Source organism: Magallana gigas, chromosome 9 (assembly GCF_963853765.1).
Source record: "Magallana gigas chromosome 9, xbMagGiga1.1, whole genome shotgun sequence".
Lineage (NCBI taxonomy): Eukaryota > Metazoa > Mollusca > Bivalvia > Ostreida > Ostreidae > Magallana > Magallana gigas.
Window position 1 is genome coordinate 36,153,749 of NC_088861.1, and position 27,828 is coordinate 36,181,576.

The following is a 27,828-nucleotide window of genomic DNA, read 5'->3' on the forward strand; positions in this document are numbered from 1 at the left end:
AATAATATTTTATTTTCATTCCTAATTTTCAAATTATCCTACTTTAATGTATCAAGATGGACACTTTAAAGCTTTGTATAGAATGTATTTTTATTACTTTGCTGAACGGGGCATTGTCACAATTTTGGTTTCCCATTTTAATGTTAACAATGCTTTAATAAGTGTAATAAGTTGATGAGTGTCAGTCGTCAAAATATAAGCAAGATACAGAGCTCACAGTTTACATAACGAAGAACTGTGAGCTCAGGTCATGTTATTGTTAGCATTTTGAATGCTGACAAGAAAATTACAGGTTATGACGTAAGATGGATAACATACACTAGGACCTGCTTATCGTTTTTAAAAAAACAAATTAGAGGATAAAAAAATCAGCTTGATAAAGAGATTTTACTCGTTAATTTAATTATTAATGTAAACAAAAAACATGCCACAAGCCGTGTTTAACAAGAATTGTTAGCCCTCTATCTTGCCTATAACTGTACGACTTACAATCAAAATTGACCACTAAAAATGTAAAAAGGAGCTTCAAGACAAGAACAGAACTTACCTGGAAAGACGTGGAAAGAGGGGAAAGACTCGGAAAAGAATGGTTCACCCTAGTCCTTGTCCTGTGCACCTCCTTATGCAACCAAGACTAGGTAGATATTATTAGAAATGCATTATTAACGCATTGTATACAATAGTAATAGAAGAAGAAAAATTGACCGAAATCGTCATCATGCCCTTTTAACGTACATGTAGTACTCAAAATACTTTAGCGTAAGGATAGGCAATAAAATAAGGAGTTTCTTACTTTTCAATAGCGAGAGCATGATGGATTATGACTTCGGGTTACAAAAAAATATTGACAAGTTCTTCCTTTGCAATATATTTACGCAGTTTGAATAAATAGTTTTACAATAACCTTCTTATAATTTGCAAGTACGTTATTACGTCAAAACCAATCCTGGCTCCACTCCACTTCTATTTCAATGCATCTTACAATGCATGTTCATTCACTCAGAATATTGAACTTTATGACAATCGATACTAGACAGTATTATTAGAAAATAAAATCTACACTTCTTGAACACTTCTAGAAGGATTTATGTACATGTACTGGCAACTTTAAAATTACAAGATTCGTGATTTAAACACGTTTACAAAAATAGACAAATGCATTTGGGTGTTAACTAAGAAGCATGCATGAAAATGCTTCTCTCTCTCTCTCTCTCTCTCCCTCTCTCTCTCTCTCTCTCTCTGGCTTCCTTTAAAAAAGATATTTATTTATTTTTTATAGACACATGAAAGAATTGCACAAGAAGTGGTAAATGTATATAGGGAGTTAAAAAGATGTTTAAACGTTAGATATTGAAGCGAGAATTAAACAAATAATTTTTATTTTAAAACGTGTAAAAGGATATGTCCTTTAACTTCAAATAACGTCATACTTTTCACCATTTTTTTTCAAAAGTGCATTTAGCACAAACATGTGGCTGCCGGAAGGGATCTTGTATGCTTATGCAACACTCGCAGAATGTATGGTTACATTCTCAGTGACATGTCATTTGTAAAGTAAGATCTCCGCAATGCCTTAAACCTTATAAATTAACTGTGTTTTGAAACCTTTAGCGATAAAATGGGTGTTTTAAACTGACAAAAGGGCCATTTTCTAAAAACGGATCGATTTTGTGCTTTGTAAATTTGCTGCAAATCTCCTATCTAGACAAGCTTAAGTTCCTTTGTTTATTTTAGTGCTCTCTTTGTTACGTTTCTTCCCTTTTTGCACACATTTGAAAATCTAGCATTAAAAATGTGCAAAATGGCCATTTGTCAAGGTGATATTATGACTTTTATGTAATAGTCTGTATAATTATAACTATTGCTTAGATTTTATTTCAATAACTAGCTCCGGAGCAGCAAACCGCATGTAAAAATTTAAATGTCAATATTTTACATGATATAGCCATATGATATGATAAGTTAATTTGGCGCGGTACAGCTTTTTATGGTTATTTCTTTTTTAAACCCCCGAAATGTTCATGAACATTGCATTTTGAATAAAAATTCCAAAGTGCAACTACCTTCTACTTGGTTTATTTCAGTAGCTGAACATATTACGAAAATGCATTTTTAATTAAAAAGCTTAAAGAATTAAGTGCACCACCAGGTTACATATACATGTACATAATACACCAAACTCTTCTTTGAAATGCAGTTAAAAAAGAAACCAGGTAAATGTCAGGTCAAAAGCAGACGATAATTGCTATTAAAGCACAATTCACGCTTGTGTTCTGTTCCATATATTTTCAAATGTGTGCAAAATGGAAACACACAACTTAAATGATACCAAACATTGATGTTTGATCAGGAATTTAAATATCTAAAACACAGTAAAATTTGAAGGAAATACATATACATTAAAATAACATAGAGATTTGAGCAGGTACATGTATAATCCCTCTACCCTATCAAAGAATATTAAACACGCCTTACGATTGAGTATGTTTTGAATATCTTTCCCTTTTATCTTAATCATTTTCAGTAAATTTATAAATTCATTTGCTACAAAAAAAAAACTCCTAATTAAAGACTCAAAAATCATATGAAAAAGAAAAAAGTGAAAACTTCATGGATGTTAAATTCACTGTTTTGGGAGAGTGGGTTTGATTTTTATTATTTGTAATTTCTAGATAATAGGACATTTAAACAATAAAATGCTTTCTTTGGTGATTCATTCGGGATGTGAAGGTAGCGACATTGCAGGAAAAATACATAACCCGCGTTAGCGGGTTATGTAAATTTTTCCTGCAATGATCGCTACCTTCATAACACGCATGAATCATCAAAGAAAGCATTTTATTGTTTATATTAACCGTTTTCTTTAACTAATTAATAAACCGATTATGAAAAGTTAGTAAAATTCACTAAATTACTGTTAATGTACAAAAGTACGTTAGCTAAATGAAACAGCCAATTAAATCGTCTCCTGTGAGACTTAGAGGCTGGCATCGTCATGATTATTTCGTGCAGTACGGGATTTTGCTAAGGTCGCTGTAGGTTCAGACCAATCGATAAACAGGGCGTGTCAATTTCAGTCCTGTCACTTTCAGCCGCTGTAGATTTCGACCAATCGATAAATAGGGCGTGTAGATTTCAGTCTGGCTGTTTCTATAGAGCTATGAATTAGCTATAAGTTTCCGTAAGAAATAGAGGAAATTATGCTTGGTAGATGTAAAAATATCCGCATAAATAACTCTATTTTAATTTTGAACATGACATCCTATCTCGTACAATAGGAATGACTTCCTTAAATGATGTGTCTTTTTTATAGCATTGAATCATGATTTTTTGAAGTATACACTCTCATAACTGCCGCGGTGTGTGCATACAAATTGAGTAACGCGCGTTAGCGCGTTATGAAAATTTGTATGCACACACCGCGGCAGTTATGAGAGTGTATACTTCACAAAATCATGATTTAATGCTTATATTTACATTTTTTAACTTCTTGCCTTGTCTGCAAATATGAATTATACCTTAAAATTCCGATCTTATCCTAAGGGTAAGTTAATATTAATGGAAGAGCCACAGTAACAGCCACAAGCGTGAACTTTGATTTTCGCTTGTGACGTTGCAGTTTACAGCGTTCAACGTTTGTGACGTCATAATAAAACTCGTCAATTTGACCTTTGACTACTTGTTGCATTTAGAGGCATTTGAAGATCACAGAATTTAATGGGAAAACACAGTAGAATGTAAATATATCTTTTTTAAGTACACTGATATTACATCACTCTTCAAAACGGAAATACAGGTATCATTTTGAAGAAAGTGTGACACAAGACTCTTTGGTCTGTCTCAATTTACAACCTATAGATTGAAGTCAGTGATGACTCATATAGTAAAGTCCCCTTATCTATTGCTGACACGGTATATATTTTTGTTCATCAGCATTACGTCTTATGTAACAACCACTTAATTTCTTCCTCGGTTAAAATGTTTCCTTACGCTTTTCACATTCGGGTATTTAATATACCACTACGTTACAGTTATGGTCAGATTCTTCACACTGATAACATGAATTGCACAGGAAATAGCCTACACTTGTTGTTTACTTTATCAGCAAGAACGGCCGTTGTTACATGTTACATGTCACAAGTCAAAAAACTAACAAATATGGTATATTGGCTATCGTTAAAACATTACATACAGCTGTACATGTAAATCCTTAGATATTCTTGATTGAATTTTCTCTAGTTTGAGTTTTGATTTTCATATAAGCATATATTAACTGTTCTATTGTTGGCATCAAAATGTTTTGTATACCTTAATTCTAAGATTATATTTACTTAAATATGGTATCAAGAGTCAAAAAGAAAATTGCGGAGATTTTTTTTTAGCAATTTCAACCAAAACAATATTAATGGATACCTTTCTTTTAAATCTTATTAATACTAAAAAAGCTAAGTTATCAGTCATTTAGAATCAAGAGTTCCCATGCATATATTTGGGGGAATGAGAATCAGTTTTAAAAAAATGACCTTTATCTATTATTGCGGTCATCTAAATTGTTTAGTAATCACGAAAATCATTCAATCAAGTTATTTATGTATCATTCTTAATGCTTTCAACGGGATGATATCTCACATAGATATGTTACGTTGTAGATGGTTGTCCCTCTAAACAGCGCAAACTTTTCTTTTGTATATTTTAATATTCTTTATCTTTTTTTTTCTTTTTCTACATGTAAACTAGTGTTTTCTGTCGACTTTTTTTATATCTTATAAATTCATTTCTTTTAGCGCCATTTCCTCCTTTATGTTTTTGAAGGTGTTTAGACCGATATCCGTTTTATAGCAGCTTATATTCAAAAGTGGCATCATCTGCAATTAAAGAAAATCGTTAAAATGGAAACCCCTGAGGATTCATATGACGATTTAACACTTTGGATAAAATAAAGAATGGAAATACGGTACCCTATTCCAGACAAATTCAACTGAATTCAGTCTAATGATTCGTCGATTTCTCTGCATGTCTTTCCAATTCACGTCTTCAAATTGTCAAAATAAGTGTTGATAGTGAACCGTCAATCTAAAAAATAAATAATAATTAGTGAAAAATGTTGAGATTCAACCTGCAATTTATAGATAAATAATTGATTTATCCATTAAGAAATCAAAAAAAATAAACAAAAGTAAAATTATATTTGTGATATTAAATGTAACTTCACTGTATCACGCAGATATAGTTTTGCTTATGGATAATGGATAAGTCTGACTTTTAGGTTATAAACTCTGAGTTCTAAATATGAACTTTTTGTTTATCTTATCAAAACATATTAAAGTAAATAAACGATTTTGTAATAGTTTTGGATTTGTAAAGAATTTAAGATAAAACTTCGGAACATGTCGTCTATTTTTTTTTTCAGATATCACAACTAAGATATAATTGAAAAATCATAGAGTCAATCTTTATACATTAGTACTCTCCCTCTTTTTCTTTTGCGAAATCAAAACCAAGAAGAAACGGAAAATACAAGAAGTCCATGAGGTCACATTGCTCACCTGTGTAATAATTGTCATAACTTTGAATGAAGCTTTTTAAAGCATACTAGTAATATAAAACAACTGAAAAATTAAGTAAAATATCTTGCCTAAAATCATTTTTTCTCCACGTGCCATTTTGATCAATATCGATCCTCTTTTACAAATAGACCACGGTGTTGTTTCAACAATATGAAATCAAAACTATACTAAGCCTTATACTTGACATTGTTACAAATTGTAGCATTGCATTTCTTGAAAACGATTTTTTTTTATTTATTCTTATCCATTTATCCATCATAACAAATTGATTTGTTATTTTCTCCTGATAGCTCAAAATTGATTAAGGGTACAGTTTAACGATTTGAACAGTTTAAGACCTAAAGTGTAATCTTTGAAACTCTCTCCGGGGTCTTGTAAAACTTCAAAATCTACACAATATCAAGATGTTTATGAAGTTATATAACATATTACTAAAATGCAGAGTTACAATTTGAACAATCAAGAATAAGAGTTTAATCATAAATATTGTATCGTTATAATATTACTTAATGTATTTAAAGATAGCCCGTCGTGACTCCACATTTTATTTTTTTTTATTAAATAATTGTTTCTATTAAGAGAATTGGAACTCTTATTTTAAAAATATTGAATCTGATTTATTTCAGAGTTGTTTTATCTTCAGAAGAAGTTAAAAATCGGTTAAGTTTAAAGACAAACGGACGTTATTATTTAGCGAAACAAAATGTATTTGCCAATGAGAATTCTTTAACAAAACCGCTGTAAGTACATATGAGTAGTAATGAAAATGTTCAAATGATTATTCGGTTGTTACTGAAAGCCTGAAAAAGTTACTTAAAGGCATTAACATTTAGACACCTTTTAGTTTCCTTTCAGTCACATTTGAGTTGACTAAACGGCAGAGCTTTTGCTTATGGCATGCAATATATATCATATGTACAATACATGGACAACACTAAGAAAAAAAGAACAAACAGCGATAAAGATGTGATAATTTTTATTACTATTGAACAAATAAGTTACATATAGTCATGCGAGCCAAGTACGGACAGTCCCTTTCACGAACTGCCGACATATTGGACACTTTCTCATAGCGGGAGCACAGTCCGTACAGCAACAAAGATGTCCACACGGCAACATGGCGATGGAGGCGTCCTTCTCCATACAGATTTTACACATCCTGAGGTCCTTCAGTTGTCTGTTCTCCTCGATCAACGAGCGAGTGTCTGTAAGAGAAGGAAAGGGAGGATCGTAAGTACTGTCCATCAATTTAAAAAATAATTTCTGTCACTTTTATGTATAAGCTGCAATACTAAATGTTTAATCAGACCTAACAGAGATATAATCATACCTGCTTCCTCAAATTCTTTTGTATCTGCCATTAAAGAAGATTTGGTTTGCTGCTCATTAGCATGTTTACTATCTTCATTTGACTTTACAGTAATGTCCTTGACATTGTCTGATGTTTTCGCAGCAGAAGACGGTGGTATGTCATCACCTGACAAAATGACCTCCATTACTTCTTCGGCCTTAATGTCTATGCACTCTGAAAATTGAAATCAAATACAAACTATTTATCATGACTTTATTGAATAATTTTAGTACAAAGAAATAACAAAAGTTTCTTAATATTTTCACTGACCTTTTTTGTGTTTCAGAAAATTGAATGCTTGTTGTATAACATGAGATGGATATCCCATTTCTAGAACACTTTGAAAAGCTGGAAGACTAGAAACATCTGGTTCTGATGAACGTTCAGAGGTAACGTTTTCGTGACCAGTTGCAGTTGCTTGGTTTCCTGCCTGGTTTTCGTTTGCTGCCCCCATAGCTTCCTGAAATTTAATGGAACATATAAATAAACATTATTTAAAATCACTCTGATTATTCTTGGTTCTGTCTTATTTATTATAAGTCAAGGAATATGATAAGTACCAGTTCCTGATGCTGGATTTGAACCAATGCAACAAACTCGTCTCCTTTATTCTGTCTCACAAAGGCACACTTTGGAAACCATCGGGCATGTTCGGTCCACGGATCGTCACCAGGTTCCCAGTTACGCAATCCTCCCCCACAAAAGAAACAACGGGTATAATCTCCGTAACCTGCATACAGAAACCCCGCAACAGCCAAATCTCTAGGGGTCTGCGTTAAACTAGATGGCCAATCCGCAAAGGAACTCACCCTTACAGCTAGCACCGAGTACGACGGATATTTTGGACGGTCAAAGTTAATTCCTAATGGATCCAGGTTTCGAATGAATGCATTTATCTTATCTTGCTGCATTCTTGTCTTAGTCAAGAGGTCGTTTGAAGTCTTAAGTGAGGAAGGAGCTTTACTGCTACCTTTTTTGTCTATATTATCAATATTTGGTTCTGTTTTGATAGCGTTTCCAGACGACACACTTCCTGAAGTTAATGAGGATGGATGTCTATTGCTACTGCTAGGAATATCGTTGCTACTTGCGTTATGCTGTCGTTCAAGTTCGTTTATAAAATGCCCATTCCTTTGGTCATTTCCAATTTGGATGTTGCTAGTGGGCTGTGACGACAGAAGGGGACAGTCAGGAGACATGTTACGATGAACGACCTCAATAATATCGTCAAACCTCCAGTCTCGTTTTCGACAGCCACAAGCAAAACAGATTGTGACATCCTCATCCCTACAATAATAAAATCCCTGGCGAGCCAGCCGCAGTGTAGAAACAGTTTTTGAGGACGGAAAATTTTGGAAAGACCTGAGTCGGATTAACTCCATGTTCATTGAATGACACAATGATGATGCTAATAAATGCGCTTGGTTCTCTAGATCTCTAATCGATGATATTTCTTTCTGAACAAATTCTTCAAAACTTCCGGTAAATCTAAAACGAATCGTTTCTTGGTGACATGCCGATTTCATATTTTATATTTTTTGTTTGTTTTAATGTTTCATTGATTAATTGATAGTTAAACACAGAGTAATATTTTATGAGCCCGAGAAATCTATCTCATAAGGGAGATCGTATTTCAACGTATAAAAATATATACCACAGGTATATATTTTATTTCAATTTTATTTATATGTTTTCATTTTGTTATTTAAAGTGGGTTTTTTTTATATTTATATGTGCCTGTTCATAATATGTAGAAAATTGATGTATCAGTTTGTTAATATGGCAATGAATATACGTTCATGGTGTCATAATGAAAATACCAACCCCGACAAGGACTCCTCTGAATCATTGTGTTTGTTTCGTACACAATCAGCTCTCAGTCGTACTTTTTCTGCGCATGTGCTAGAAGATTGGTTGCCATTAGTTGGATTCCAGGGTCTTTTTATGACGCCTTTATTTCCTTCATTTGACGAAAGAGTTGTCACCGGTAGCTCTCTTTTTCTTAACATGCTTTCTCTGTCTTCCTCGCAATTCATCAACTTCTACGTGATTTCTTTGATAATTTTGATCAGAAACGGTGATCTGTAATCAAAATTCAAATTCATTTAAATATTAATGCAATTTGAAGAACTAAAATATAATTTAATTAAAAGATCTCAGTTTATATTTATAAAATCGATTGTAATATTTAAGGGCATTGGCAACGAAGTGCTCCGGATTTAAAAAATCCGCACCTGCATTTTCTCTTTTATACAATGAATTAGAGTTACCCCTCTTGAATTGTTTTCCAACTGGGAGTAATCTTCCGTAATATGAATTCTTTTTTAATATTATGGTTAAAAAATAGTGTTTCCGAGGTAAACAAAATATGTCATGTATAATGATGAAGCGATATTCATATATTGCTCTGCGTCAACAAGCAGGTTATATGGGCCTCAGAAAAGAGAGGAGCAAATTCCTATATGGCAAACATTGTGAGAAAGATTTTGAATGACCTTCCTATGCAGTTACTCTGACAAACCGAAAGTGACACAGTCTTTGGACCAAAGCACAAATCATTGCCACTGACAAAAATTAGTTCTTGAGAATAATTGATAAATCCGAAATAATGTATGCTAAAGCATTGTTTTTCCAGGAAACATATTTATAAATACCTTGAAAATAGTCAGATTTTAAATGGTACGAACAATTTAGATATTTGTGTAGTTGTATGTATTCTTACGTCAAAGTTCAATATAGTCTCGTTCAACTCGACGCTCGGCTGTCTCCGTAAATCTCCAACAAGCAGAGAGTCCCTCTTGCTTGTCGGAGATTAACGGCGATAGCCGAGCGTTTGGGTGAACGAGACGAGAGTTCAATATTGCTTGGATCCATAAATTTTCAAGAAATATTTCTATCACTGATGCATAGTTTGATTCAATTTATTATATCTTTAAATATTACTCAACATGATTCATATGGGGTTTTATCAACATTCTTGTGTCGAAAAAGTCCGAAAATTCATATTATAAAAATGTGCGTAATTCAAATACAGATTAGAAACTACCTGTACTTGTCATGCAAAATAACATATCATTGAATTTAAAATAAATAACCATCGATAAAATCAACTCCCGTTACTTCTTCATTACTTTGATTTTATTTGCTATAGACAATTGTCAGACAGACGACTTGGAAATGGGGAGTCAGACCTACCGCAACATCTTCAACATATTGACGAGCAAATTAAAAACAAAGAGTAAACCAAACATTGATTAACTCCGATACTCTTTAACAAAAGACAGTAGACCGAAAGTCATTCATTTATTTCCATATCTATTGTTTTGATATTATAGTACAATACACACATAATCATATATGCATGAAATATTATTTACATATAAACTATTCATAGCTACTTTATTTTGTGAACAATGAGATTATTTCCAAATTAAACTGACCTCAATGCTTATCTAGAATTATCAATGTCTCACATTTTAATTATTAATTTGTAAAAGAGTTAGACATTTCTGACAATAAATAATTTTGTGTTACTTTTGCTCTCTTAAAGCACGCCTAAAGGAATTCAAAAATATTAGAACCTTCTTCTTTCTTGATACATCGAAGATAAGTATAAATAATTGTTAATGATATTTATTATTTACTGTGTGTGTGTACGGTGACAAAATCAAGGATGGTAACTCTTGAATAGTAAAGAGCAAATTGATGTTCACACTTTTCAGAAATTATTGGCCCTATATTTCATTCTCAGTAGGATATCATATAAAATCGATTTACAATAATATGTATCATTTAATTTATAATCACATATCTCACTCATCAAAAATTGCTCCTTTCAAATATTAATTATTGTGATTTGTTCATTGAATTACATTGAAATCATTGTGAATGCAAAATTAATATTTTTGGAAATATTTTTTTTTATAAGGATGCAAAGGTATTATAAGGATGCCAATACCCTTAAACAAATATTCACACTTTGTTCTGATACCGACAATGTACTGACATTACTGATAAACTTAGACAAATATACATCTGACATTTTACCTGACGGAACTGATAAACTTAAGAAAGTACAGAGAAGCGTAGAAATGTACGGAGAAACATAAACATTTAATAGCGCATTTTACTGAAACTGAGAGAAGTACTGAAAAGTACTGACGGTATTGTTTTTACTAAAAACTGACTCATAAAGGTGTAAAATCAATTTATTTATTTTTTGACTTTTTGATTCTATGTATTAATCTTTGTCATTTAATATCATTTTGATAACTTACGGTCACAAAGATAAATTCGTTTACTTATCCAAACTAGTGTACCTTAAAGGTAAGTCTTTGTAAATCACAGATGAATGACATGTTCGCGCTATCTGAAGTAACACATCCTGGACAGCAAAATGTTTCCTCTCTTCTTCTACAAAGACGGATGAAATAATTTCATTTTATGTTTTTAATTATAAAAAGAAATTTAAGGAAAAAAATTGATTTTTTTTGTCAGGTAAAACCAATATATTACAAATACTTAAAAGACACTACGATCTTGAAATAAAGTCTTAAATATAAATATTCACACTATTGTGCATTTTTATGGAATTATACCATAACCTTAACGTATTTTTTCAACGATTCATTAGTTTTGAGTTATAATGTGCGTTATTTTTTTTTTTTGGAAATGCTCTTGGTTATAAGTCGTAAGTTTTTAATATGACCCTGGTGTGTGTTGTCTTGTTCTTATTGATTTAAATTAGTAGAACAGTAATTCTTAAATCTTACCCTAAAGCCGACATTAGTGTAGCATCACATCGTTTTGTAAATGCACCGGTGCGTTGGTAACACATAGAGACATGTTGCGAATTATCTATAAGCCCCTGTGAGTGAGAGAAAAGTTCCACACAGAGGTCTACTTGACTTTCATTAGATTATCTGTTATCTTTTATATATATACTACTTAGTTGGAACTATTTAGCGCTATCCTTATTCAAAGGAAGAGAAACTACACGTCCTTCCTGAGCAAATTCCATTTGGGAAATCCATATGTTTTTATTATAATGAAAGACAACTCTTTATAGCCGGTTGGAAAACCCCATGACCTAATTGGATTACTGAAAATATTTGGGGAATTCTTTAGTAAATTTGACATTTCCGTTTGTGTTTGCTGTAACTTGCAGATAAGTATACATACTTATAAGATATTCCATATCTTGTTTAACCATGTATTACGGTGTACAAGTTTTTGAGAATCTAACATTTGCATTGAATTTCCCAAAATTAAGTAAATAATTCTCCAATAAAAATAACAGTTTATAGTATGATTGTCAAATCTATTAATATTACTCATTAAGAGACAGATTACTTGTATTATTGATAAAGTACTGAATATATTCGCGTTCTTGACTATTCAATTAATTCAAAATTTGTACGTTCATATAATAATCGTATATTTGATCCTTTGTGTTCGTCTGTGCAGTTTAAGGTTCTTTATCCAATATCAAACAAAAATCAAAAGAGAAAGTACAAAATCCAACTTTCAAGAAATTTGATACCCTTCACTGTGGTCATTATATATTTATATTTAGTATCCTTCGGTTATGACATAGTTTTACTGTTAAAATAATTAAAACACATGTGACTGAGAAGGAAAATGAAATTTTTAAATTGTAAGAAAACGTGTAAAATTTATAAAATACTGTATACATGTATTTAAACGGTTATTCTTTTTAGCGATCATTTTCATAGAAAGATGAAAAATGACGGTCATAGAATTTATAAATATATGATATTAATTCTGCAAGTGGAAAACCCTACCTTGGCCTTGATATCTTAATTAACTGATTAATTCAATCATGATTAGGAATTCTGACGTCAACGGGAATTCATCAGGAAACTCTTTATTTGTTCGTTTCTATTTCCTTTATGAATTGAAAAACCACGACTTTTTTTTTATTTCAATGAATTTGATTTAAAACTCAATAATTTTCAAATGTTTGCATTTTAATATACATGGGTTTGGTAACATACATGGACTATGTCTTAAAATGTAGGTGTGTATCATTTAAATCGGTGACCGTGCACGCACTGATGACGTACTTTTTTTGCAAATGAACGGGCATATGGTGCATACGTTAATTAAGCAGATGTTCGTTTGCATCTTCTATGACGCCAGTGATCTCGATCTAGCTCTTCGATCCCAATTTGTTTACACTCGTTTAAAAACTTGTTTTTAAGGATCCTAGCTCCACACCCTCTGAAAATATCTTGCATACAAGTCTTCTTTTTTTATTTTCCTACCTTCTTCTCGCAGCAAAGAAAATTTCTTAAAATTGAATTTTTTTGGGAGTACGTAATAAGTGAAATGAAAATAAGGAAATTAAGAGGGAAATTGAAGTGATAGGTATATATACTACGCTAGCTTCGGTTAAGGCCGCATTCAAGTTTATAAAAAAAATTATCCCATAGGTTAAGAGTTTGATCGTCAACAAACCCCTCTCCCAGTTTAAATCATGATAAATATAATTGGTTGATAAATTAAAGTAAACGGTCGAGTTTATAAATGCGTTTATTAAAGTTTAAAGAAAAATGTAAGACGCCGAAGTACACTTATTACGTTCGTGTTTTAAGAAAAATGCATAGAATCAAGATGCTTTTATACCTTACCCAGTGTGCACGTTAAAAGCCAAAAGTAAAAAAAACCGAAAGTCTACAACTGCTCCCTTTATATGCAAGTCGGGAACTTCCCAGTTCTATTTATATTACTCCTATCGACTCGTTTTGATTTTTTTGTATCTAGGTTCCGATCTTCTAACATTTGCATGAGCGCATTGCTGTTGGTTTTTTCAATAGAAGATTTATTTTTGATGAGATTCTGGGCGCAAGCTGATTGAAAATTATTTTGAACATATTTTATTGACTAAAAAAAAGGATCAGAAACAAGTTCTAACAACTTACAAGTTCCTCTCCTTAAATATAACAATAGTTGTCATGCATATGACTATAGAACAAAAGAAAATATATTATTGATATACACAAAGACATATTATTTAAATCTCAAGGATTCGTCTATAAACTTTTGTACAGAAGCAAAAATGCTTTTGTTGATATGTAAAGGAAGGTTATTGTTGCCATATAAAAGTAAATCAGTATCAATATTGACTAAATCTAACATAAACAATTGATCAAACATGTTGTTTCTCGTTCTAGAGTATTTTTTACAAGAAAAAAAGAAATGATACACATCTTCTGTTTGACCACATAAACACAACGGATTATTTATAATATTACGTTTACAGAGATCATAGTTTAATACACAGTTATGTCTCAGCTTTGTATGAATAATGTTGGTACAGCGTTTACCAAAAGAAAAATAAATAGGGGGTTTCGTAACTTTAGGCATATGTTTGCAAAACAAATTGATTGAGGTGGCTGTTCTGGCTTCTATATTTAGTGAATTCCATTGATTGACAGCATTAGGTACAAATGATTTTTTAAGTAAATCTAACCTGCACTTAGGAACAATAAACTGATCCTTGTTTCGTGTGTTGTATCGCGATATATGTTCCCTCTTATTAGGAATAATATCACATAAATAATCAGGCAGACTCCCCATGTTAAATTTAAACATAGTTTTCATCTTGGCGATGTATCGTCTGGTTTGTAAAATTTCCCACCCCTTTTCTAAGTAAAGCGCTTCCCTTGGTACAAAAATTGGCAACCCAGTGACAATTCGTGCAGCACACAATTGAACCTTTTCAAGTTTGTCTGCATCATGCACAGAACAGCCATCCCACACAATCGACGCATATCCAAGGGTAGGTCTAATGAATGAAATGTATAATTTACTAGAGAGATGCTCTCTACCCAATTAATACTTAAGTTTTTTTAAGAGTCCTAATTTTTTGTATGCAGAGTTTACAATACCATCAATGTATTCAGACCAGCTGAGATTTTGCGATAATAAAAGTCCTAAATGGCGATGGGTCGAGACAAACTCTAGTCTATTAAAAATTCAACCAGGTTTCAATTATTCAATGCTTCAGCTATATGACTATACATTTTACCCTCGTTAGAATATCGTTACTAGAGAAGTAAAACCTTTGATTTTCTGGTACGACTTTACATGTAAATGTTTGCTTTGAACATTTGGATTTTTTGTGATCTACCATGTGACGTAAAAAATCATCAGTATTTAAGATTTGAGAATTACAAATAATATATTACCGAGTTTAAATTATAGTGTACTTTAAAGCCCCCCCCCCCTTTGTAGTATTTAGAAGTGATTTTTTCGCCTGTCCTTTACAACAACACTTTTCTTGACGTAAACAATTTTTTGAAAGGGGGACATCGATTAATACGTATTTTAACATTTTTCTTGGAGAAAAAACACATTTAACCTATGGTAAAAATAAAATGAATTAAAGCGATAAGAATTAAATTAACGTGTTCCTTTCAAAGTCCCATAAACATTTTTATTACCATATTGTCCATATCCCATATCTTGGATATCAAAACTTGTACATGGCATTTTGGCAAAATAAAGTATATCAGAAAATGATGTACACTTTACTTTTCTATAAACATTGTTGTGTATATCACAAAAACAAAAAGGAAAGAGGTCTTTACACTTTACCTACCGTATATCTCCAGGTTCAGGGTAAATAAAAGCAATGTCGATAATCAAAGTTCTTTTATTAGCCAGTGTTATATATTTAAAAATGACGTAACCAATACCCACATGCATGCTATTGAATAGCCCCGTAGGAGTTATCGATTATATTAGATTGATAAGTGATAAACCAGTCAATTATTTAGCGTAATCCTTATCAAGGAACCCTACTGAACGACAAATAGACGATTTTATGTTTAAGGTGATTATTTTTAACGATTATCGTAATTTGCTTCAGGATATTTTTACATGTAATGAAGCTCTATTTGTTACAATTTTCAATGCAAAAAACCGATTCATCCAGTCATATTGTGTGTCCGGTAAACCTACTACTTTTCATCGTTACAAACCACAGTTTTGAGTCCACAAGTTTTCCTCAAACGATGATAGAGAAAATCAATGTGGGTCACCGACGATGAATTTTTGGTTTTTGCATGCGTTAAATACGAAGACATATTTCATTATTATTTAAGTATCCATCCATCTTATCAATTAATTAGCTTTGCAATTTGTGCATTCTCCCTGTTTGTAAGGTGTTACTCTGAAGTCCCGGACGCAGCTACTCTGGTTGAGACCAGACCCCTCCACCGCGACTCCGCTCTGTCCATTCGCGAACGACGAGAGGAGAAATTCTGATTTATACAGAGAATGCAACATTATGAATAACGATGTAATCTACATGTATGTAGGTTTCTTTCGTTGTGTGTATTATCATTTATTTACTTTCAAAAATCAATCTTGCTCATTTTTTCAAATTTAGAACTAGATACTACCCCGCGTAAGCGTGGTAAATTAACACTTTAATGTGATAGAATGCTTAAAAAAGCTTATTATCTATATAGAAGAAATTACCAAACACAAATAATGGTGCAATTAGATTTTTATTGTTTGGCGTTTTTGGTCGTGGCAATAAAAGCTTATGTTGAACCATATTTTTGTTCATATTTGCATATACTTTGTCCTAAAGTTTCCCGAACCTATTCTTTAAAATTGAAATAAAACACAACTGCATGGCTGAACATTTAGAGAAGCGGACAGAGTTGAAAAATCTTAAACTCAAATGTACATGGCCTTTATTCTTTTTGCTGCAACTGACTGAAAAAAAATAACATTTTACTTTTTTTAGGTACACAATGTACATGTATGCTGTGCTATATCAGGGAGGGGGTTGTGGTAAACAAATTGCACGGGAGGGGGGCGTTAAAATAATTTTAACTTGGAATGATGTGCAAAAACATGGGATTATGTTTAAAAGGAAAAGTCAATTAATGCAATACCGGTAATATTGGTATTTTGATGTTAAAAATAGAATTGTAGAAAGAAATAATCACTGCTATATTTAACATGGGCAGGACAGAAATCCAGAGGATCAATGTTCATTGGGGTTAAATTTCAATTTAATGTAGAGATCATGAGATTGGAGAAATAATTAGAAGTTGTTGAACAGTGACCCCCAAATCAAGTTCACGAGAAGTTTTGTTTAGAACTAGTTGCCTTAAAAACCATGCAGTGCACGTTAAACTTTAAAACAATAACGTCTGCATACAACGTAGGTTTTTTTTTAAAAGCAATTGTTGTAAAAAATCTCATCTGATGGCAATTCTGTAGAAAGACAGTAAATTTCGGGTAAATGCTTCTTCTCTCATCATAATCTTTTTCTTCAAATATATTCTCATCAGAGTGTTACTGACAAGAAATACAGCTACTCCATAGTCTGAAGTAGTACTGTGTCATTTTTGGGAGTTGATTTTAATCAACTCTCCTATGCAGTTACTCAGTCAAACCGAAAGTAAAACAGTGTTTGGACCTCAGCACAAATCATTGCTGCTGAAAAGACTTAGTTCTTGAAAATAATTGATGAATTCGATGTAATGTATGCTAAAGCATTGTTTGTCAAGGAAACCTTTTTATAAATACCTTGAAAATAGTCAGATTTTTAAATGGTACGAACAATTTAAATATTTTTTGTAGTCGTATGTATTCCTACGCCAGAGTTCAATATAGTCTCGTTCAACTCGACGCTCGACTGTCTCCGTAAATCCTTGTTGGGGATTTACGGTGTCGGCCGAGCGTTTGGTTGATCGAGACTAGAGTTCAATATTGCTTGGATCCATACAATTTTCGAGAAATATTTCTATTACTGATACATAGTTTGATTGAATTAATTTTATCTTTAAATATTATTTAACATGATTCATATGGGGGTGTCTCGACATTCTTGTCGAAAAAGTCCTAAAATTCATAATATAAAAATGTGCGTAATTTAAATTAGAAACTACATGTACTTTTCATGCAAAATAACATATCATTGATTTTAAAATAAATAAACATCGACAAAATCAACTCCCGTCAGTTCTTCAGTACTTTGATTATCATTTACAATCCATAAAACATAACATGTATATATAGGTGTATATGGACAAGCTTTATCTCGGTTGTGAGGAGCTGTTTCCAGGTGTGGTGAGCCACTTTAAAAATCCAGTACTAAAGTTATAAGTATACCTTAAAAGACAAAAAGTACATGAAATACTAATAGATGAAAGTTGTCTGAACCCACTGCAGTGGGGAAAATGCAGTCTTCTGGTGATTAAAAGTGTTATAGTGGTCTCATCCTAAAAATTAAAACTTATTCCAATGACATTCCAACGGCTATATATTTGTGAGTGTAAATGAACATGGTGGGTCTGCAAATGTAGGCGTGAATGCATACTGTATGTTGAAACAACAAATTGTTTCAAATGCAATTCATATACTGTAAAGGTAAAATATCATAAAATCTAATTTTCCCTTTAATTTGTGTACACAAAATATCAATGTCATGTAACTTCACTACTTGAATTTGTATTTGGGAGAGAGTTAATTTACATGTAGAAGTTACCCAATCCCATTGAGTATCTGATATTCAATTAAATATATATGTTTAAATCAAATAAAGATAAGAATGCTTGACCAATAACGAATCACTAGTACATGTATGACAGACACTGTAAATCATACATTTTTCTTTGTTTTACAACAAGTGGAAGTTCACATTATTAAAACCATAGAGATATATGTAAATAAAAAACACATATGCATGTAATCAAATGGTATTGTTCTTACCTTATAAATATCGCCAACAAATGGGTGTGATAGTTAAGGTAGTTTTTCGAAAACGCCTGTTTATAACAGTCCAACCGTACACTGTGACCGGACCTAAAATTGTACACATTGTAAACTGCATGATCTTATCATGAGTAATGTTTCCTTATGACCAATCTACTTTGTATTCGAAAGGATGTAAGTAATATTATAGTCGCATTTATTACACCCTCTGATATGATCATTGTCCATACATCCATAATAAAACCGTATAAGGAGGTAAATAGTTTTGAAATAATCAATTCGTTTGCGTATCACTTTATACACTTTTTTCCCTTTTTAAAACAGCTTAAGAATGTGTTATTTAGCTTATTGAATCAAGTATCTATTAATAATTGATTATGATAACATCGTCAACTTGTTTCTCGTTTTGCAACATATATGGAAGAATAAGTAAGTGAGTAAATCATTGATGTTAAAGTTACATGTTTTTCAGTAGAACATATACAGATTAATATATTCCATATAATTGTCAAACCCGGGCCATCAGACCTACATTTATATGTCACTGTGAAACATGTTAAATGTGTAATACAAATACAAAAGTCAGCGTGAAAGTTTGGTTTGTCTTTTCCTGAAAGCTTTAAAAATATAAATTGAACGCATTGTCGGGGAGAGCTGCAAAGTAATGTTTTAAATTAAAAAAAATCATATAACTTTTTTCTCCTTTTTTTTATGGTACATGTAATTGTGCAGAACTAAGCTATTTTGAATTTTAACGGATTATTTTTTAGGCCACGCATTTCACGTCGTCAAAAATCATTTTTGATTTTTTTTTTACAATTGAACTACTTGGTGATTTCATTTTACGATATATTTTGATACATGCATTTGGGGGGAAAAGCTGTTCATAAAAAAAATAAATAAATGAAATGAACATTATTACGTATACTGTTTTGCTAATCACATATTGAATATCAACGACCGATTCATATAAATACATGGGTTTTTTTGTTTTGTTTTTTGGGTTTTTTTTGGGTTTTTTTTGGGGGGGGGGGGGGGGTTGTTTTTGTTTTTTGTTTTTGGGGGTTTTTTTGTGTTGTTTTTTTTACAGCAGTGTATAATGTAATATAATAGCCTAGACTTTTCACCGATGTATCTACCAGGAGGAAAACTCTTTGATTTTCAAGAATTATTTTTGTTAGAGTCGGTTTAATTCGATTTGCTAAGACACTAGATAGAAGTTTATATACTGGTTTTAATTTCACGAACGTTGGTTCCAAATCAAATGTCAAAAATCACACAGAGAGCATGTGTTATCAAACACGTTCGCATCTAAGTAGATTTTACATGTAGAATGCAAATGTCAGATTCCATTCAATTGGTAGCCTTTTATGAAACAAGACAGAAAACACCAAAAATTGCTTGAAAAAAAAACAACAACTATTTTAATGTTTTGACGTTTCGTCACGTAAAATTGATTTCAATCGTTGTTGTCTCAAAAGTATTTTATCTGTGCTTTTGATTATAAGAGATTTTGAAAATTTCACATTTTTTTTTTTTTTTTTTTTTTTTGTAATTTTCAAATTATTCTATTTATCAGGGTGAACACTTAGAAGTTTTGATCAGTGTATGTTAAATGTAGAACCTATTTTGCATTTTTTCTACGAAAATTTGATAACAGACAATTGTTTTTAATGATTCATCGTCGAAGGTATTTTGAATAGCAATTTTACTATAGTTAGAAACACCAACGCTATTTTATCATGAATATCATTTCCTTATTCCTGTTAAAGTTTCAAATTCGTTATTGTTGTGCATGTTTGGTTATATTTATAGACATATAATGCTTTTTATATATTGATGTACAAAAAAAGTTCTCTACATTCTCTGCTAAGAATAAATACCACCCACACGAAAATGGATGTGATGCCAGTTTACTTTTATATCAAGATATTCACCAGAAAAAAAACATCACAGATATCATATCAACAAGGTATTTCCACTAATACCATTTACCCTCCATTCAAACATTTTCAATGAAGACACTCTTTAACACTTAGTTAAAACCAGAATATGATTTTATCTTTAGCATGACATGGAAATCTTTGCTGCATCCTGTTTTCTATTTAGAGAAGTGGATAATGATAGCTTTTACATGCATCTTCCTTCGTCATCGCATATTCTTAGGTCCTCCCAGCAGAGATCGACAAAATTGGATGTACATATAATATTTTACTCACTGGATGTTAAGAGGCTGGATTTGTTCTGGTCCTTCTTAGACTGTATTGATCTCCTTAAAAACAAAAGTTCTGTATCAAGATATATGAAAATATTTAAACTTTAAAAACTAAAATATATGACTTTAAAAAAAATTTGTAGTTTTGGAAATTAATGTAGATCTCATGGCGATAAATGTGTTGACCAATCCGCCTTCTTCAAACACCTTACAAGAGTGGGTTTAACTTTTTTAGTGTGTTGTAAGTATTTACTGCAAAAGAGCTAACTGAGACTTCTATAATTTAAGTGTGATCAATAGAATGATAGAGTATAGTATCAGTACTTAACTATCTTGAGTTAATGAAGAATTTTCCAACTAAGAGGGAAACGGGTCCCTTTAACTTTACCCCCTTCCCTTTATCTAGATCCGCAAAAGGAGGGTATATATTTTTTTTCTTCGATAGAACTACGTTTATAACATTTTAGTTTTAAGGTTAGAATTCAACGAATTATATGTTAAGCTCGTTTTATGTGAATTAATCGTAGGCTTTTGAGTTTAAAAGTCAAATACACCCTAAATCAATCAATGTATGTGGTGGTCTTACATGGAAATCGTTTTTCCGGGTAACCAATCTTTTCAAATAATTGTGTATGTTTGATTCTTGTAATACTATCAATACAGATAAATTTAAAGTGTTCTTTGAGCCTCCTCTGAGATTTCTTAGAATATTGGCCCATATATCTTATCTAATATATTCGCATGTCGGTTAAAAATGAAATATTCTCATGTTTCTTTTTTAGATCAACTTCCTCTGTAAACTTTGTACATTAAATATTTTTTTAATTCTACTTCATCTTTCTTTGCTTTTTTCCCTTGACAAATATTTTAAAGATTATATTTCCTGCCTTTAGTAATGCATGACTACCTTACATAAATACAAGAAGTGCCTGCATGGTTAAATTGCAAAGAGAGGTTTTTTAATCATTCATAAGCTACAGACTAAATTACGCTCATCTCAGCTGGTTTTTAGTAAATGATTTACTATCCGATTTTTGTTACACTGCACGTAAGAGAGTTACCCTTGCAAAAAAGCCTTTATTTTATAGCAGATCTTTTTTTATTTTTCGTTTTGTAGTTTCCAAATGTCGATTTCGAGAATTATTGAAATCTATCTGAAATTAATCTTTAAAAAAATAACAAATAACAATCATTCAAAATAATATAATTATATGGTCTGTACCATATAAACTGTTTAAACGTCAATTTACCCCATCCCTGAATCTACGTGTGGTGCCTAGTGTACAATTGAAGCTCTCGAAATGATGTTGCATTGTCATTAAATGAAACCCGTCACCTGTTTGCCGTCTATATTTCTATAGTCGGTAAGTATTTTCGGATTTTTAAGTTTTGGTTTAAATTATTACAAAGTAAAAATTGCATTTTGAGGTCATGTTATGATAAAATGTTAGAAGAGTGTGAACACAAATTGAAAAATGTATCAAACTGGGTGTCAAATATCAAAGACAAATTGTTTGAAATTGGTTTAGGCTACATCTTGGCTGACCAACACAAAATATGCTATAAAAGCCATTTTTTACCTATTAAGCAAAGAATAATTGATATTTTTGTACAAACTCTTTTTGCAGATATGAATAGTTCATCTAGATGTATGTTATATAAAAATATTATTGACCATTTTTCACTGCAATATTATTTGGTGAAACCCATTCCTTGTATTTACAAAAAAACAACTCAGTAAAATCAGAATGTCATCACATAATTTATCCATAGAAAGTGGACGCCACAGAAATATTTTGCGAAATAACAGAATATGTGAATTTTGTAGATCCGAAATTGAAGATGAATATCACTATGTCCACGATACCAGCAATTAAGAGCCAAATATATAAAAAATTACTATTGGAAAAAACCATCAATGTATAAATTTATACAGCTATTATGTGTAAACAATGTTAGAGAACTCTGTAACTTAGGAAAATTCTTGCATCATGCCTTCAAACTACATGTTGACTAATATACTATTTTTAAAACAATTGTTGTAATTAAATTGATGTGTTGAATTGACATTCTCCAATGCTATCATCACTGTATTACATATTCATTGCTATTACCATTTGTTAGTAAATCCATGCAATGTGCTGCACATATTATATATAAAAATTTCATATGCAATAAGATGTATGTCTTACGCAATAAAGAAAGTTGAAGTTGAAGTAGCAAATTATAAATGGCAACATGGCGACTGTAGCTTCGTCTTGTATTATACATATATTATTAAGAATATAACCGCAATATTGTCAGATTAAATGATTTTGCAGTTACCATTATCATTAGATTTGTTTCTGACTGTTTAAGGAAAATATATTGTTGTAAAGTCTATCTACGTACTTTAGTTACCCGACATATTTCCATAGACAGTAACAAACCGATAAAAAGATACTTGGTTTTGTTGAGAATCTAAACATTTTCTATATTGGTAAATTGAAGAAAAATAGAACGCTAGATTGTCTTATGTGAACATCAAAGGAAATAAAAAAAAAAGTCGCATTAGACAGGGAGTAACTTATTATTTTTATAATCTCTTTCCCATACCAATTCAGAATAATTTTATTTGACTTCCGATTCTAGTAGAAACTAACTACTTAAATCATTTATAGCTATACACATGTAGCTCAATATTGCTTTTATACCTGTGATTTGTCAAATATTTTCCTTCCTAAATCTTTTACAACCCATGCTGTACTTTCACTTTTTTTTATGATAAACATGTCCCGGGGATCTGTACCTGTTTTTTAATATTTGTATATGTAATCTATAGTCATATACATTTCAACAATGACGCAAATAGCAAACTATGTGTGCACAAATGGAATTTATATAATTAATAATAATAATGATAATAATATCTGATCATACAATCGCTGAAACTTATATATAAAATTACAATGCTCATGTACTAAAAACCATTAAATACTTTTGAGTGATGATTATAGTCAATGCATGATCAAATCACCTCATCATACTCAAAAAATGATTCCCTACTCCTTCATTATCTATTCTATAAATGTACCTTATATACTATAGGATCTGAGTTTAATTGAATTAAAGAACTGAATTGATTTTCCTTGCAAAGGACCCTTATCTATTGTTTAACCGGTACTTTGACGTAAGTAAATCTGTTGTGTTTATAGATATTTTATGACTAGAAACGCTATTTTTATGAACCTTTCTTCTTCAAATTTATGGATTTATTGTTTTTAGGTGAATTCCTAGAATCTTATTGACCTGGTACATCATCATAGGAAAAATTTGGAATTTTCCGATGAACGTATCATATGACCTCGTCAGATTATATGGTAAAGGTTCAGATATCCGTGATATCTATGAAAGATATTTAGCGTGTAGCCTTTAAAATCACGCCCATCTATCTGCATGGTTTCTATTAATATTTTAGTTGTTAAGTTTAGTTTTAGCTGAGAGCTTTCCTCGAAATATTATTTGTTCGACATTTAGATCTGAAGATTTTGTTATTGTTGTTGATTTTTTACTTCTAAATTCTACAATTCATAGGACTGGATGGCTGTGGCTATTTGAGACTACAATAATCTCCTTGATCTAAAAAGCGTTGAACTTTTACCAATATCTTTTACAATAGAAAAAAAACATGACACGAGCCTTGTATGCATGACAAAGAATTCTGAGCTCTGTGTCCTGCTTATAACTCACATGCAGGATTTATCATACAATACAAATCAAAATTACGAAAGAACACGTACGTACTTTACTTATTATACTTGTATATCTAGCTCGGTTTAGGAGAATAGAATCTAGGTTAAAAGATTAAATGACACATCCCACCGAAATCAAGGTATGCGGGGGTATTACTGGGTAATTTTCTTCCAAGAAATGATCTTTCCAGGTAATCATTCAAGTTAAAGATTTAGAGATATCTCTTCCTACTTATCGTAATAAAGTTGTTTTTTCCTGCTCAAACCTTATCACATTTCTTGCAATATCAGCTTACATGTCTTATTTATCATAATTATTCAAATGTTTGTAGCAGAACATTTCCCTGTCTATTGTTTGATCGTAGAAAATAATTAATCTAATTAATCTGTAGGACAATATTTCATCAGAGTCTTTAATGTGGTGAGTTTTTTCCTTCCTAGTGGCATAAAGGTAATTTGTAACCTATTGTAATACTTCCTGTCGTTAATTACCTGTAGCGACACGATAAAATCTGCAACAAGGCGTTTTTTTACAAACTTAAGGCTTGCCTCAGCTGATTTCAGTTCTTTTGAATATTAAGATAATAAGTATCGACACTGAAGAAAAAAAATATGTATATAACTCGCGTTTGCAATTTGGCGCAAGGAAAGGAGACAGGAAGGATCTAAAATGGTGGTTCAAATTAACAGATTCAATATAAATCATTACATGTAACATTTAAATAAAATTGGTGGTTTTGTGAAATAAAGTTGTATGTTATAAACATTAGGTTGACACTTTAAAATTGTGTCTTGATTAAATGAATAGATTCTTTCATTGAAGTATATTTCTATATAGTTCATGGTATTAGAAATATGAGCGATATAGCCGATAGGCCTATCGCCATATGGAGGTGTTTATCATTGAAAAAATGTGATAATCGCTTTTCGCTTATCTTTCCGTGATTGTCTTTACGAAATTTGACCGAAGCACATGTAATCGTGAGATGCAGGTTTTTAACAGACCATTCAGAGATATTGGTTATTTCGCATTTCGGCTGTAAACGGCAATGGGGGGGGGGGGGTGCATATTGATTTTTGTTATCAGAAATTCTACGTTAGGAATGCCGTAACACTAACTTGAAAATCAATATTGGAGTTTTTGGATATGCTGTATAAATTCGAAATGTATATACTTTACAATATAACGTATATTTCTATGATTTTTCTTATAATTATGGTATATCAATTGGAATTTTACAGTTGACAGTTTCTCAATAAGCAGTGTAGAAGATAATTTTTAAAAAGTTTGCTTTTCATGAATTCATGCAGAATTTTGTAAACCTTTCTTTGACAATTTATTTGTTTAGAGTTCACAGTTTAAAAATAATGAAGTACACTATATCAAAAAAAAGATTTCTTATACAAATGAATGTAGATTGCTTGCTCTCTCTCTCTCTCTCTCTCTCTCTCTCTCTCTCTCTCTCTCTCTCTCTCTCTCTCTCCTCCTTTTTCCTTTTTTTGGTGACCAGGAAAGAAGATCAAACAGCATTAAAATTAACAGTTACCCCTTTTGGTTACACGCACCAGTCGTTATATATGTATTGTATTGTTTATTGGCTAAATTCAAATGAATTATAAGCTGTTGAAACATATGTACATAATTATAAATATATAATGCTACACTCTATCCAATCAAAATATATAAGATACATGTATACACCCTCTATCTAATTATACTCAAGGCACTCATCGCCGCCATCTTGGATTTATATAAAACTGTCATATTAGGTGGAATTTTTTATTGAAACTCATCGGTAAAAATATTTTGCGTCTTCCAATTGATTTATTGTAACATCTAAGCTTACAAACAATTCAACAAAAAGGTGCATTTCACCTGTCCATACTAAAACTCATTAAAAATCACCCTCAATCTGTATCTACCGTCTTAGAAATTTGAAAATACAACTTTCAAACCCAATATATGCCTGATTTTATGACGTCAGGCAATATTAGCGTCAGTTGTCTGTTCTTTTGGGAAAATAAATTCTTTTATTTTTTACAAGGCAAAATACTCTTGCAGTTATAAAATATATAAAATGAATGGTACAAATGCACTTGAAGTATTTGTATTCATAAGTAGAGTTTTCCTTTTATGCTTAAACTGAAGTATGGTCCTTTAGCTTTTAAACATTTTTTTTTAAACAATATGCCACTATAATGCATTCTGATTAAAATCATACACTCAACACATACAAAAGCCACACATCAAGAACGAAACTGAAATTTTATTTAATTACTTCAATTTAAAGTTTCCAAAAATTCTTTCACTTGAACTAATTTTAGCCACAAAATGACCTGGCATTTTCCATTATACATTTTAGTTTTATTAATTAACACGTTGAATACATTTCTAACGCTCTACTGAGTGGTGACCCTTACAGAATTTTAACATTATCAATAGATTCATAATTATTCTAAAATAAATCTACATCAATCAATACTATCTTTATTCCTCTCATCAATTCATCATTGTCATCATAACTATCATAATTATCAGCAACAGCAGCGTAATTATCATCATCAGATTCTTTATTATCATCAGTTATCATCTCAGCATCATAACAGTGGCACGATTATCATCATCATCATCATTATCATCATCATCATTATCATCAATCTAATGAAAATTAGCCCCTGCGGTTTTTTTTTTTATCTCTTATGCCGTATACCCTGAAAAGTAACAGGCGAAGAAGTTAAGATGAAACCATCAATCTTCGTTAAAAAACTAACAAAATGAAGAACATTGTGGGTTTGATGAATGTTAAATTTATTTTATAATTTTTTTTCTATCAATACACAATTTAAAGGAATAAATGTATGTAAAATTTCCTTACTACTACGGGGAAATTCGATACAATTAAAAAAACTAAATAACTTTTTTTGATGTTATGAGTCAGTACTGAAATATAAATTCTGACCATGCAGCATAAATTTTGATAAGGTCGCTTTATATATAACATCGGTATAAATATGATGTGATTGCTGTGTTTTAAAAATAAAAATTAATTTAAACTCGCGCAATATTTTCTTTGGCCAAGAAAATGCCCAATTTATTTCCTACCTCAATGATAGCAACACACGGGTAGGGGTGGGGTGGGAGTAGGAGTGGTATGAATTCGTTCCTAAGTAAAGAAAACCTAGACGTAACGTTGAATCCAT

The 27,828-nt window shown here is 31.4% G+C and overlaps 1 protein-coding gene across 3 annotated transcripts; it reads right to left on the reverse strand.

The window, feature by feature from the left end:
• Window positions 1–6,526: 6,526 nt before the first annotated feature.
• LOC105323879 (putative inhibitor of apoptosis) lies at window positions 6,527–18,784 on the reverse strand. Of its 3 annotated transcripts, none has more exons than XM_066072402.1 (7): window positions 18,679–18,784; window positions 11,238–11,331; window positions 8,743–9,000; window positions 7,479–8,406; window positions 7,189–7,378; window positions 6,898–7,092; window positions 6,527–6,772 (listed from the first exon to the last, which is right to left on the reverse strand). In XM_066072402.1, the coding sequence occupies exons 3-7, from the start codon at window positions 8,952–8,954 to the stop codon at window positions 6,576–6,578; spliced, it is 1,722 nt and encodes a 573-aa protein (XP_065928474.1). In that variant the 5' UTR covers window positions 8,955–9,000; window positions 11,238–11,331; window positions 18,679–18,784; the 3' UTR covers window positions 6,527–6,575. The 3 variants fall into 3 exon arrangements, with proteins under 3 accessions (XP_065928474.1, XP_065928473.1, XP_065928472.1); XM_066072401.1 differs by lacking the exon at window positions 18,679–18,784 and adding an exon at window positions 13,572–13,633; XM_066072400.1 differs by lacking the exon at window positions 18,679–18,784 and adding an exon at window positions 11,691–13,523.
• Window positions 18,785–27,828: the final 9,044 nt, after the last annotated feature.